At 54.3% G+C, this 14526-nt stretch overlaps 1 protein-coding gene across 1 annotated transcript; it reads right to left on the bottom strand.

Moving 5' to 3' along the window:
- Positions 1–5096: 5096 nt before the first annotated feature.
- On the bottom strand, positions 5097–14325 carry SH2D2A (SH2 domain containing 2A). The gene is made up of 9 exons (XM_008570293.1): positions 14292–14325; positions 13587–13668; positions 12554–12742; positions 11574–11663; positions 11223–11391; positions 8070–8216; positions 7573–7881; positions 5635–5802; positions 5097–5155 (listed from the first exon to the last, which is right to left on the bottom strand). Exons 1-8 carry the CDS (start codon positions 14323–14325, stop codon positions 5638–5640), a joined length of 1185 nt encoding a protein of 394 aa, XP_008568515.1. The 3' UTR covers positions 5097–5155; positions 5635–5637.
- Between the last annotated feature and the right edge of the window lie 201 nt (positions 14326–14526).

Raw genomic sequence — 14526 nt, 5'->3', positions numbered from 1 at the left:
TGTGGTACTGACAACACCAAGTTAAGAGTTAAGATCCCCTTACCAGTCATCTTTTTTTTTTTTTAATTCCTTTTTGTCTTTTTTACTGACCAGTAACGGGATCGCAACCCTCGGTGTCGCGCCCGTACTGGGGACCGGCAACGGGATCGCAACCCTCGGTGTTGCGCCCGCACCGTGCTCAGCCAGTGAGCGGGAACCGGTCTCCACATGGGATCCGAACCCTCTCCAGTGCGCCACCGGGCCGGCCCACCAGTCATCTTTTTTAAAAAAAAAAAAAACTACAAGAGAGCCCTTGGATGCCAGGTGGAGGAGCCATTGATCGGACATAGATGCTTGAATCCACTGTTGCAAGGAAACACTGGGAAGGATTAGTGTTTGGCAGTCGTGGTGACAGGCAAGGCTAAGGCCATAGGGGCAGTTTAAAGAGGTATGTGGTGGGGACTTGGGGATGGGAAGGAAGAGACAGAAGTGAGGAATCTCACCATGTTTCTGGTTTTGTGTGCTGGGGTAAGTTGAGGAGTCTGTTTCTCATTAAGTACAGAGGGTTTCATCGCTTACAGGAAAACCACCCGCTTATCTGAAATCTGACCTACTTTGGGTTGGAGCCAGACAGGGCTCCTGCATCCCACAGGGACACTTAGGCTTTAGTTGTCCAAATCTGTGTATCCAGCCAGCCTTCAGCAAGGAGCATCCGCCCTTACCACACTCCCACAGTCCACAGAGGCACTGGGGGCCATGGCTGAGAACTTCCCCTCTGGGGTGGTAAGGTAGGCTCAGCAGGGCCCCAAAGCCCGAGACCCCCCTGTTAGCCAACTGCTTTCTTGTATCCAGTATGTTACAGGTGCAGCCCTTCACACCTGAGTTGTCACACTCCTGGGATTCAATAGTTCAGCTTTCTCATTCCAGGGGCTGAATCATGATGTAGTTGAAAGTGCTCTGGGCTGGGAGGCAGGAGATCGTGGGGAAGTAGAGTCCCAGTGTCTTCTGGGAATGGACAGAATTAGGCTAGATGTCTCTAAGGGTCCTTTTACCTCCCACCTCCTTCAGTTCTCTTCAACTAGTCTTAAGCCACATTTTTTTAAAAACCACTTTTCAGTGCTACCAAAGATGACATATTTGGTAATTGGAATTTCCTGGTCACCAAGAGAAATAGGTATTTCAAAAAGTTAGTGGAAAGATTATTAAAATTTTTTTATTGTTTTCCTGCATTATCTTTCAATTCTATTTATTCATGAACCTTTTGAAGTACCCTCATACTAACAGGTTAGAAAATGTGCAGACTTCATTTGGGAGGGCTTCCTCAAGGTAGTAGCCTCAAGTTCTAACAAATAGAAAAGAGAAGACAAACAGATGAGGGAGAGATAAGGAGGAATAAGGAACAGTATCTGGCTAAAATTGTCATGGGATTAACAGCCAAGGGGCAGGAGGAAGGTGCAGAAAGCCTTGGTCAGAAAGGATCTACCATACCGGCCAGCTGCCAAAAAAATAAAAAAGTAAGAAATGGATCCAGACAGCCCTGGAAGATGGTAGAGGGACTGGGGCAAAGCTTGGGTGTGCAGTTTGTACTGACCAGGATAGCGGAGCTGAGGTTTACAAGGATCATACTTAGAAACTATACAGAGATGGCAAAGTTGTCGTAATGAGGGTGTTTCAGTGCCTCTACATTGGCCCTGGCCTCTGGGGAGGGGCCCAGCCAGGTCTTCACCCCAGGTAGCGTGCTGAGCTTGCTGTCCAAGAAGCACCTACATGCTGAGGGGCTGGTTAAAGTTCTGTGGGGTCTGTGGGAGGTAGCAAGGATGCTGGACTGCTCTGGGCTTCATGCTCCTATGTGTCATTTTTTGCTGGTGCTGGGATATGAACCCTTCACCATGGAATTACAACACTGCTCTAACCAGCTGAGCTAACTGGCCAACCCATCCTATCCATCCTTTTCTAACCCCTCTCCCTCTATATTCAGCTTGCTTTCAGGTGAGGACTAGTAGAGATTGTTAAGGGTGGGACCTCAGTCATGACTGGAGGCTCTGGCTGGGGAGGAACAACCTGCTCAGCATAATTGCCCAGTTCCCTTTCCTTGTATGAGTTACTCAAATTCTCCCCCAGCTGGAGGTCTCACCGCAGCCCCAGGCCTCAGCTTGGGTGTAAAGTCAGCCCCCAACCCTCCCTGAGTGGGTTCATGTGCTGTGGAATTGGACCAGCTGAGATTTGGGAGTTAGTAGAAGCTCTTCAATCCTTCTGCCCCAGGGCTAGAGTTACAGATCACCTTACTGAGACTGTCGGTTGCATTAGTTGAGGGAGCAGATAGGATGAAAAGGGCTGCTCAGGGGAGACAGGAGCAGGAAAAAAAATACGGAGAGCCATCAGGGTCAGCCATGGTGCCGAAGGGGCTGGTCCCGGAGGGCAAAGTAGGAGCAGAGAGAGCAATGCTGTCTGCTCATAGCAAGGCTTTCCACATGCTCTGAAGGGGATCTGGAGCTGGGGGTGAGATTCCTTTTGCAGATCTAAGAGTGGGCTAAGCCAGAAAGGCCTTGCCTGGAGGAGGCTGGAGGACGGATGGAATGACGGTGGGAAGATGGAGTCAGCTGAAAAATGCCCTCCTCCCCCTTGCATGAGTGGAGGCTCTGGCTGGGGAGGAGTAACCTGCTCAGCATAATTGCCCCAGTTTCCTTTCCCTGTACAAGTTACTCAACTTCTCCCCCAGCTGGAGGTCTCACTGCAGCCGCAGGCCTCAGCTTGGGTGTAAAGTCAGCAGGATGGTGCAGGGCTGCCCCTAGTTGTGAGGGGAAGGGAGGTCCCAGCACCCTGGTATTCAGGGCGGGGCCTGTAGCTGGAGGTCTTGGCAGGACTGGGACCTTATCCATCTGCCTGGGAGGGGCCATCTGATAGCAGGAGGAACACTGGGTTGGGATGACAAGATCTGGGCCCTGGGCCTGACTGTCTCCCGCTTCCTGTTATCTCCCCTCTCTAGACCTCCGTTTCCTCTTCAGTTGACCCAAAAAGTCTGTTGTGAAGGGTCTCTGAAGTCCCTCTAGCCTCAGCAGTCCTACTTTTCAAAGCTCCTTCACTTGCATAGTCTCATCTGGACACCAACCCTGGGTGCAAATAAGGAGGCATTATCTCCATTTCATAAGGAGTGTGGGGCACAGTGGCACAGAAAGAGGGTTCCCCTGCCAAAGGCTGCACAGCTAGTTCAAATGCAGAAACACAGGGCTCTTGATGACATACCATCATCTAGAGTCTCCCACCACCCCTTGGCTGTGTCCACCCCAAGCTGTATGGAGCTGAAGGAGTCCCTAGGTCCCACTGTGTCCTGTCTAGCAGGCTTTGCTCCCCCAGAAACATGAAGTGGTTACAGGCATTTTGGCCCCCTTCCCATACCTTCCCATTCTGTTATACCCTGAAGTCTGAGGAAATCCTGTTTTCTGACTTTCTGATTTCCATCTCTTGCTGTACAATAAGCCATTCCTTTTTGCCTCTTCCCTCTGCCACAAGGAATCAGCCACAAGGTGACTCTGAGTCTAATCTAAGACCTTTCTTGCACTTTCAGCCTCCTCCCTGATTTCAGCAAAGCCATCTGCTCTCCCCTTCCTTCCCCTTGGCCTCCCTCCCCACCTCCCCTCTTGCTCAGAAGGGCGTTGAGACCTGAGGTCTAAACAAAAGGAAGTGGAACCCCAACTCTGTTGACTCAGCAACCATATTTCTCCTTAAGCTGATTAGCACTGGAGTGGAAAGGAGGGGAATTGGCTAGTCACTGGAGCTGGCGCCTGGGCCAGGCTGGGGGTGGTGTGGCAGAGGCAGCACCCAGGCCTAGAGAACACTGGATTAGGGAACATCGAGAGAAGGGTCTGGAGGATTTCTGTGCCTCAGGCAGGTACAAGGCCTCTTGGCAGGAAGAGGGACTCTGACAGGCACTAGTGGCCTTGACTAAACTCTTGTAAGAATGGGTGTGCAAGAACAGGCTGCACAGAGGAGCCCACAGGAGGGCTCAGGCCTGGGCGGCTTCTGCTCTGAGCCCTCTGGATGATCCAGTGGCAGATACAGCCCTGCCTCAGAGAGCCCCAAGTCAGAAAAATTAAGATCCAGAGCAGACTCTTCCAGGTAGTCGGAGCCCCAGGGTGTGGAGCTTTGCACTGGGGCAGGAGGCTGGCCCTGATGTGGGTCTGAGCAGAGAAGTGGGGGAACGTCACAAGAGGGCTGGGGGAGGGAACGGGGTCCTGATCGAGGTAAAAGGCCTAAGTCTATGAGTCTGGGCAGATGCAAGAAAGAGTGCTGAAGCCATGTCAGGTGAGATGCCTGTCCTCTAAGGGGCTCACACACACAGGCTCATATAACACACCCTCCTCCTCCCAGTCCTGTGCTTTGCAGAGGGGTTGGGGAGGAGGTGAAGGGGCTACCCCTCAACTGCTCCCTTTCCTGCCCCTCTTTCTTTACTGGCACCCCCAAGTGCTGCAACTACCCCTCTTCCCGTGGCTACCTACTCAGCACACTTTGCAGAGAGAGGTCTGTGCCCCTTGGCTCGGTGTCTTCCAGCCCTCAGCCAACAGATATGTGACCCTTGCCCAGGTGTCTCTCAACCCCTAGACCACTCTGCTCCCACTGCAATGGCAGCTCCACCACTTGCCTTCCACAATTTCAGAGAGAGAGAAAGTCAGACAGAGACAGAAGGAGCCTGGAGGACTTGGATCCCTGTTGGGGGAGGTGGTTGGCGATGATTTATTAGCCAGACAAAAATCAACAAACAAGTTCTAACATCTGTTCTCACCAAACCATTCCTCAGACAACAGCAGCATTGGACCAGGGCCCAGACTCAAAGGCTCAGAGGGCCAAGGAAATTAGACTCCAGGAGGAGAAACCAGGGCAGCGGGAGCCAGCAGGGCCCTCCCAGCACACTTCCTTGCCGTCTTGAGGATCACCAAGCACTGAGCCATTCGATTCTTGGAGGACACTCAGGAGGGAGCCAGCAGGTATGTCATAAGTGGAAGCAGACTCCACATTTGCTCCTTTGACCTCCAGGCTTCTTGGTGAGGGGGAGGCAGGCCTCTCAGGGGTACAGGATCCAGAGGCTGGGATCCAGAGGAGGGGACCCAGCACCCAGACCCCCATGCAGGAGAATTCTGGAAAGCCGCCAGCTTTCCAATCAGGAAATCTCTGATGTTTCCTGTGGAGAAGTTAGGAGATGTGGGGTAAGGGACAGAGCACTAAACAGGGGAATCAGGGAGCCCTGGATCCTGGTTCTCGACCTTGGCCAAGTCCCTGTCCCTTTCTGACTTTGTTTCCTTATCTGCACAGTGAGGGAGTTGAAATTGATCAGTAAGGGCAAGCGAAATGCTGCTCCTCCTCCCTCCCTCACCCATGGCAGACGTCACTCATCAATCATGGTGATCTTTTCTGCTGAGTTTGTGTATGACCTTAGCATCTTTTCCGATGCAGTGCTCTAGGCAGCCACAACCAATAGATTGGAGTTGACACACAAGATGACACCTCTGTGCCATCCTTGCAATAGATGATAGCTGAGGTCCTTTCCAGCACTGATCACCTATGGTTTCTTCCATCCACATTTCCTGAGAGGGGGCCCAGGTGCATGTGAAAGTCTTTGGACCTAATGTTCTAAGTTATCCTCCCCTTGTGCAGACTCACCGCCTACTGAGGAGGCCCAAGGGGGAGACATGCCTGTCCTTTGTCCTGAAGCACTTGTCTAGAAAGGTTGGGGAAGGTGTGCCTCCAGGGGGCTGGGGGCTGGTGGGGCAGAGAAGGGCCTTCTCCAGCCATAGAGTTCTCAGAATGCAGCTGTGGACCACCTGGATTCTGCAGAGAGAACAGTCCTAGGTGAAACCCTCTACTCTCTGCCTCTTAGGCCTACCTGTATCTCAAGGGTTAAGGCAGCTGGTCTTATACTTTGGCTTCCAGAAAGGGGGTCTAAACCTCCTGTTAATTCATTCATTCATTCAACAAACATTTCTCAGCACCTGCTCTGTGCGAGGCAGTGGGCGGGGTGCTTTGGAAACAGAGATAAATAAGTCCCAGCCCCTGCCCTCAGGGAGCTCATACTCTACTGGGGTAGGGGGAGATAGAGGGAGATGGGAAGAGATAGGTGATTAATGGCATAGCAGGTGCATGTAAAGCACAGTGGGTGGCCTCTGTGGTCAGGTTAGGGAAGTCTCTCTAGAGGAGAAGGGCAAACTGGTCTTGAAGGATGATTAGAAGGTTGCTGGACAGCAGGAGGATGAGCTTGCAGGAAGTTGCTATAGGCAGAAGGACTGGCGAGTGTAAACCCAAGGAGGCTTGAAACCACTTGGTGAGTTTGGAGAAATGTGAATAGTTCTGGGAGGATGGGAGCAGCTGGTGGTAAGGCTAAGGAAGTGGGACCCACCCCCCAAGTACGGAGGGGCTTCATGGGCCAGATAGCTGTTTCAGAAAGGCTATTCTGGCCTCCTTGGAGCAGAGTGGATCAGAAGTGGCAAGGCTGGTGATTAGGAGACTGGTTAAGAAGCTCTTGAAAAATCTTGAGAGAGGATGGGAGGGCTAGAACTGGGGAAAGAAAAAATATTTTTAGGAAGAGACCTAGGAAGAATTGGCTTAAGCCAATTCTTAAGGGTTGGGGGTGAAGAGCGAAGAGATGTTGAGGGAGCTCTAGGATTCTGGCTTGCATAGTGGGGTGGCTGCAGAGTTAGCAACCAGGATATGGATGATGGGAGGGAGCAGTCTGGGGGCAAGGGTGAGAGCAGTGTCAGTTCTGTTGAATTTGAGGGGCACTGGGGAGCTGACTGGAAGCCTGGAGAGAAGTTTGGAGGGAGACATGGACTGGCGACATCAGCTCTAGTACAGCAGTAGTTGGCAGGGGTGTGGGTGAGTGTGAGCAGGCACAAGGGCCATGAGGGAGCCTGGGGTGCCAGTGGGAAAGAAGGGTGGGGAAGGGCCTGAAGGGGGGCAGAGGAGGAGGGAAAGGCTGGGAGTGGCCTGTGGGTGGCCAGTGGGTCTAACACATGGCATAACTTGAACTGATTAGTGAGAAGACTGGAGGTGGGGAGAGGATGGAAGAGAAAGAGGGAGAGCGCGTGGAAGGACACTGGGAGTGCAGATGCCCCCTCCCCTGAGCTCATCTGACATGACACAAATGACCCCAAGTGCTCTTCTTCTCTAAGACAGCAGGGCCATGAAGGCCAAAGGAGAGAGCCAGAGAGGAAGGGGTCAGGTCAGCCCCAGGGATGTATGAAGAGGGCCTGATGGACAAGACGGACACAGACCAAAATTCAGGCTTGGGTAGGAGAGGGCCGAGGGGGACCCTGCCTGGGGAGTCTTTTTTCTATGTGAAGTTGGAGGAGGTGGGAGCTTGACAAAGGTGGGGCAGGTCTGAGTAACTCCGAAGAGGAGAGGGAGCAATGGGCCTGGAATAGGGTAGCTGGCAGCGGGGATGACCAGGGGATGGCAGCGGGGACCATTCTGTCCTTCTCTTATCACCTCAGGCCTCTGACCTTCGCCCTGACCCAGGCATCCAATCAGAACATCTTCTCCACCCTCCCAGTCTAGCTTGCAGGAAGGCTTCTTGGACTAACCTTTCCCTGCTCCCGTGTTTACCTGGTCTCCTGGGATAGGCCTGGACTGGCACTTCTGTAGGACAGAGTGGCGGATGCTGGATGGTGGGCCCTCAAATGCCGTGGTCACTGATGGCACTTCCACCTCGGCATAGATGTTGCTGGGGGCTTCCCTGGGGCTGCCCCGGCCCATGGCGTAGAAGGCTATGGGTTCATCAGGCTCATTGTAGATAGGATTGGTGGCCTTGAGGGGTGGGGCTGGGCAGGGACGTGGAGCAGGGCTTGTGTAGACTTCATGGGACAGCTGAGGTTTGGCAGGGATGGGAAGCTTGGGCCTGGGAGGCTGGGAGGACTGGGAGAGAAGGCGAAGCCAGGGAAGAGCGTTGGAGAGAGCAACTGAGGCAGGGCCAAAGTCGGGCCTCAGTCCCAGCCTGAGCCTCCTCCCCCTTTAGGCCCTGCCTCCTCTCTCCCCCTTTTCCCTCCCTGGCTCCTCCTCCTCCCTCAGGCTCTGCCTCCTCCCCGGCCCCTCCAGCCCTGTACCTCCTTTGGCTCCCAGGCCCCCTCCTGCGTTGAGGCTGAGGCCTGCCCCTGTCTGATGACCAGGCTGTACTGGGAGTTTGGGTCCTGGCTTTTGCTTCCAGAGTTTGATTCTTCAATCCTTAGGGAAAGTCCTGCAGGCTCAGGAGTCTGTTGGGAAAGAGGGAAGCCTGAGGGAGATGGTGCAGGAGGGGTCTGGGTGGGGGGTGAGCAGGTGACCCAGGAGGACAAAATAATCTGGTCCAAATGGAGGATAAAGGAGAGGAAGCAGACATGGAAATTTGGGCTGGTTCCTGGGTGAGGAAGAGAGGATGGAGATGGTAAGGAGACCAGGGGATGGATGGAGGCAAGGGGAAACTCTTGTCACAGGCCATGTCTAGCATTAAACCTAGTTTCATCCAGAACACAGGTCTAGGCCAGCTACCATTTGTGCCTGTGTTTGTAAAAATGCAACAAGGTTTTAGAAGGCTTTAGCTTAAAAATTATCTGCAAGGGGACCGAGCTCTGTAACAGCTGTGCCTGTGTATATTTCTGCAGGTGCGAGAAGCTTAATTTATGGAGATATAAGCTAAATGTTTTAGAGGCAAAGACTGCCTCAGGAGAGATGAGCCTCGCTGTGGGAAGGGTACGTCCCACGGTAGGTGTGCTCTTAGCTCAGCATTAGCCCTTGATTCATGAATGCCTTCCACATGCCTGCTGCTTCTGGTAGGCTAAGGCCATGGGGCTTTTCTCATGCTTCTGCCATCCAAATGCCTGGCTCCGCTGGGGGGTACTGCAGGCTTCCTGGATCCCAATCAGAATCCTTTTGCACTGCTCTAACCCCCTCCTCTCCTGGCATTTCCTTCAGGAATAAAAAGTAGCACACACCCTGCTCCAAAACAGCACCATAGGAGTCAACCTTGACAGCTTCACCTCCCTCCCCACACCAAAGCAAACACAGGTCCTGCTCCTTCCACCACCTAAATATCTTTCACATCTGTACCCTTTCTCCATACCCATAGCACCCCCTATTCGGCCTCCCAGTTCCTCCACCTGCATCCCTTTGCTCATCCAACCCATTCTCCAGTCTTTGGCCAGAGTGATCTTACAGAAACTCCCTTAGCAATCCTTTGGTGGTGGCCTGTTGCCCCCGGATAAATGAAACTCGTGGGACCTTGAGTGGTAAGACCTGTGTGGCCCAGACATAGGCCTTGGTGTCTGATAGCTCTGCCTTCAGCTTTCTCGGTTCTGGCTGGCTCCCCTCACCCCCGGACTGTCCTACACCCTGCTCCCACTGCTTGGGACTCTTCGGGTCTCTGCCTGTTCCTCACAAAGTACCATTTCTTTGAACTGACCCCAGCTCAGCTCCATGAAACCGTTCTTGTCCACATCTTCCTCTCTGTTAAATGCAATGGTCAATTCTTGGCCCATTGCCACTCCCTCTTCCTGGACTCAGTTTCTCCGCTTGGCTGCCAGAGCATCACACTCTCCTGGTTTTTCTCCTCTCTCTCTAGCAGCTCTTCACATTTTTCCTTGCAGGTTCCCCCTCACTTCTGCACACTTTAAAGGCTGGAGACTTGATCTTCATTTCTTTTCCACCTGCACTGACTGTTGAGTGAGATTTCACCCATCCTGAAGGCTTCAGAGTCCATCTATGTGCTGCCGACTCCCAAATGTTTACCTCCAGCCCAGCCCTCTGTCCCAAACTCTAGACCCGTGTCAACTGCCTATTGACACCTGCATATGGACATCTTGAACTGTGCATGTTGAAAACTGAACTACTAACCTCCCCTCCCCGTCCCCAGTCTGGCTCCTCCATAGCCTTCCTCATCTCAGCGAGAACTCCATCTTTTCACACTCCTCACCCGATCCTGCAAAACCACTGGCAGATCCACCTCCTAAACACGTCCACCCTCCTCACTTTTCCACCTCTACTGCCCTGCTCCAGGCTGCCATCAGCTCACCTGAAACACTGTAGTGGCCTCCATCTACAGTAGCAGCCTCACCCTCGCCCCTCCCAAACTTCCAGGTCATCCCTCAGCTTGTAACTCTCCAGTGCCATCTCATCCCACTCGGAATAAAACTCCAAATCCATACAACGGTCTACAGGGCCCCCTTCCCTCACCTTTCTGATCGCACCTCCTACCTCTCTATCCCTCAGTCACCCCGATCCCCCCACCAGCTCCCTCGCTGCTCACTATTCTTCAAGCACATCAAGCATCCTCCCACCCCAGGGCCTTTGCATCTGCTGTTCCTTCTGTCTGGAATGCTTTCCCTCCAGTCATCTGCATGGCTCCCTCCCTTACTTCATTCAGGCCTCGTTCAGATGTCTCCTTACCAGAGTGGCCTTTCCTGATGTCATGTAAAATAGCCCTACCCCTGTCCTTCCTTATCACTGCTTGCTTTTCGTTTTTAGTGCTTACTTATCATTACCAGACATACTACATGTTATTTGTTTGTTTTCTGTATTACCTTTGGGCCTGGGAGCCAAAGGAGGTACTGGGCTGGAGGGTCCAGGGAAGATAATATTATGTATTACCTCATGAGTGGGTAATACAGATAACAAACAACACATAGTATTTCTCCAGCTACTAGAAAGTAAGCTCCACGAAGGTAGGGATATTTTGGTCAGTTTGTTCACTGCTATTTCCCCAGTGCCCAGAACGATGCCTGGCATACAGTGATCTCTCAGAACTGCATGAACCTGTGCAGGGCGGCACTCCCTGACACGTCTCTCTGCCATGCTAAATGCCCTGTATTTCCCCTCGAATCACACTCTCCACACTTGACTCCCATGACTTGATTGTACGCCTTCACTGCTGGAAAGTACGCTTTGTGAGTTTGAGACCCTTCTGTCTTTTCCCAGGTCTATTCCCAGGGCCTGCCACCACCTGGTATGGCCTAGGGACTCAGTAAATATCTCAACTTAAAAACAAATAACTGTGTGCCTCGCTGGCTTCCCCCTTTCCCTCCTGTCTTTGTGTGGTTGGGCTGCTCTCTCAAGGACTCTTCTCCCAGCACTCAGCTTTCTTGAAGGGCTTCCCATGAGGATGTGGGGGCAAAGGAGACAAGGTGGGGTCGTCTGTGGGATGAGAAAGTGCCTGGTGCCGTGGTCGCGGGCCTAGACTCTGGGTGGCCTGAGTCCCTGGGGTCTTGCGTCAGGGTCCAGGGGCATACCTGGCGGGCGAGGGGTTCGGTGAGCGTCTCTCCATAGGGGCTGAGCGGGCTCGCCTTGTAGTGCCGCAGCAGGTCCTGCAGCCGCGCGTGGGCGCTGTCCTCGCCCAGCACCACGTGGCGCCCGTCCCTGAGCTGGGCCAGCAGGAAGTGGCGGCAGCAAGTCCGGCTCCTGGAGGGCACCATCCGATTTCAGATCCTCTCCCTCTCCCGGGCTAGGGCCACCAGCTCGAGCCATAATCCCTACCTGCCCGGTGACTTCTCCCACCCTCAGCAGCCCCGGGGTCAGCACCAGGCCCCTCCCCTCCATTAGCCCGAAGCCCCGCCTCCATGTCGCGGAGCCCCGCCCCTCACCTGTAAGTCAGCACAAAGGTGACGGCGCTCTCGCTGAAACGCACCAGGTAGCATCCTTGAGGCTTGGACTCCAGCAGCCTCTCGGCCTCCCTGAGGGTGACGAAGAGAAGAGGCGGAACTCCGCTGAATCTTGTAGCCTCGCTTTCAGTCTCCCCGGCTCTTATGAGGGACCCCTGGCCCCCAGCAAGCATGCTAGAGAAGGGCTAGGATGGAGATGGGGAGAGGACGTGGGCGCCGTTCTCCCGCTGCCGCGTGAACAGGGGCCGGGGTCCCACTCAGGAGACCCCCAGCCCTGCATCCTCCCTCGGCCTCACCCTGGAAGGGCAGCGTGGAGGGGCTGCGGCTGCAGCAACAGGGATGGTAAGGTTCTAGATTTCAGAAGTGACAAGCTGAGGGCTGGCCCGTGGCTCACTCGGGAGAGTGCGGTGCTGATAACACCAAGGCCACGGGTTCGGATCCTATATAGGGATGGCCGGTTTGCTCACTGGCTGAGCCTGGTGCTGACAACACCAAGCCAAGGGTTGAGATCCCCTTACCGGTCATCTTTAAAAAAAAAAGGAAGAAAAGAGGTGACAAGCTGAACTGAGGAGGCGAACAAAGGGATACAAGATAGATGAGGCTGAGAAACGGGAGAGGAGGGAGGATCTGCCAGGGCGGGAAGAGAGAGGAGAGGGCTGTAGAGATCCAGAGAGGAAGATGGAGTAAAAGCTGGGAGGAGAGAGAGGCAGAAAATGTAAGAACTAGAGGTCTTACAGACAGGAAAATAATGGAACCTAGAGAGGGGAAACTGAGGCACCGAGGGGGCTGGGCTGGAGCCTCTCCAATGATCTCCCCCAGGAAAGATCCTTAGTGAAAAGTGTGGGAAACTCCAGGGGCTGTAGTCTGGAGTCAGCCTCAGTCTACTCCTGACTGGCCGCAGTACCCAGGACCTGCCCCTGCCCCTGCCCCTCTCTGAGCTTATTTCCTCCTCTGTGACTCACCTCCGGGTGATGAAGCCATGGAACCAGGCAGGGGCCACCCCATGCTGCAGGAGCCAACGGGCCTGGGTCTTCTGGAACCAAGAGCGGATCTCCGTCTGCAGGGACAGGCCTTCCCCAGGCACCTCCTCAGCCCTCTCAGCACTCCCTGGGATGGAGGCAGCCCCTGGGGCCTGAGGAGATGCCTGGATAGGGGAAGAGTTCAGGGAGGGGAAGCAGCCATGACTAGTGGGCCTTCTCCTGACTCCAAGCCAGCCGCCACCTTCTCATCCTCATACCCAGCCCTCCTGCCTGTTTTAGGGTATAATTGCCCAGAAGATCCTTCCTAAGGTCCTTCTTCAGCTTCAGCTGTTTTGGTTTCCAAACACTCTCCTCTCTTCCCCCTGGATCTGAGGGCCTTTAATCCAGCAGCAGTGAGCTGTTAAACTGTGCTTAAATGGTGGTGGAGAAGAAGCAAGGCCTTCCAGATGGACAGAAAGGTGTTCCCTGGCTTGGGGGATGAAAGGAGATGATGAGGAAGTCACCAGAGGCCAGAATGAGGGAGGGCTTACCTATACTAGGAGGGGCTGAGCTGGTTTGCAGGGAAGGTTCCTAGGGACTGGGTGGGTGAAAAGGACGGAGATGGGGATCTGGACTGCCCTGGGCAAGTGAAGGCCACTGGCACAGAGATGCAGATGCCTTCTTCTGGGGCTCAATGCACTGTACCCTGGTCACCTGTGCCCTCAGCCTGAGCTTCCCGGGGCAGAGGAGCAGGGAGGAGGTGAGTGGGCAATTCAGCATGTGAAGGAGGTACTCCTCCTCTCCTTTCCTCCCTCTGTACCCCTAGCCCTGTCGGCAGCCCCAGCTCATTCCTGCTTTCTCTCTTGCTGACTTTTGTCTACCTGTAAGTCCACACTCATGGGAGGGAGGGAGCAGATGAGGGAGCTGCAGCCCCCACACCCCCGAGTTCCCACTCACCACAGTGTGGACAGCTGGGGCCCTGAGGCTGGGCTGGACCTCCTCAGCCGTCAGGGTCTGGAGTCTGGGCCCCGGGAGCAAGCCCAGGCCCTGGCAGCTCCTGCGAGTCAAATCCATAGGCCGGAAGGTGCTGAAGGTTGGGGCAGGGGCTTCGTCATTCCCTATTAGCACAAAGAGGGCTGCTGGGGTTTCTCAGAGAGGGACTGTCTCTCTCTCTGCCTCTCACCCCTCCCCCCAGGCTCAGAGGGGCCCATGCTTCTGACTAGGGACCTGGAGGACAGGGACAGTCATGAAAACTGGAGAAATGCAGGAGGGACAGCAGGGGAATTTCCCAGGGATGAGGAATAAGGAGCCAAGGTGGCACTGAGGGGCTGATGCTCCAGAGGGGGTTGTCAGGGAAACTAGGTACCAGGAAGGAAAGCCTGGGAATTAGGCTGGCCTTCTGATGGCCTGGAAGTCCCACGTTCAGAGAGCCAAATCTCTTCAGGGCAGGTCCCTCTTCCGGCTCAGAAACCTGCTTCCCATCCCCTTTATCCTCCAGCTCCCTTCTCTCCTCTTTGAGAAGCACTTAGCAAACCCTGTCACCTTTTTCCTCAGGGATGAGTGAACATGGAACTCCAGAGAGGGAGCAGGGGTTGTGGGCACCCTGCCAATCAGCCTTGTCAGCTTTGGCTTGGGGTGGGGCCCCTCACCCCTGAAGTAGGAGCTCAGGCCCAGGAGAGAGCGCAGGGGTGATAGGTGTCTGATGTTCCCTCCCGCCCACATTCTCGAACTTCACACTTACCTTGGGGACATGTCTGGGCCAGGGGAAACTCCATGGGGGCAGTCTAAGAAGGGACCCCAGAGAAGGATGTATGTATGTGCTCTCAAAGGTGTGCACACTCAGCAACTCATCTCTCCTCTCACCCTGGCCCCCGGGGGCAGGAAGTGTCGCCTCACCCACAGCCTTAGCCCCAGCAGAGGACCCACGTCATGGAAAGCCGTAAGACAATTGTCCCACCTCCGGAAGTCAGGCAGCT

Source organism: Galeopterus variegatus, unplaced genomic scaffold (genome assembly GCF_000696425.1).
Source record: "Galeopterus variegatus unplaced genomic scaffold, G_variegatus-3.0.2 Scaffold33, whole genome shotgun sequence".
Classification (NCBI taxonomy): Eukaryota; Metazoa; Chordata; class Mammalia; order Dermoptera; family Cynocephalidae; genus Galeopterus; species Galeopterus variegatus.
This window is presented reverse-complemented; position numbering and strand designations above follow the sequence as displayed.

Excerpts from the sequence above, each read along its gene's own strand:
- SH2D2A (XM_008570293.1), bottom strand. The coding sequence starts at position 14,325 with ATGGAGTTTCCCCTGGCCCAGACATGTCCCCAAG. Across the intron at positions 13,669-14,291 it reads GGCCCAGACATGTCCCCAAG|GGAATGACGAAGCCCCTGCC; the intron begins GTAAGTGTGAAG and ends TTGTGCTAATAG. Across the intron at positions 12,743-13,586 it reads AGCTGCCAGGGCCTGGGCTT|TATCCAGGCATCTCCTCAGG; the intron begins GCTCCCGGGGCC and ends GAACTCTTCCCC.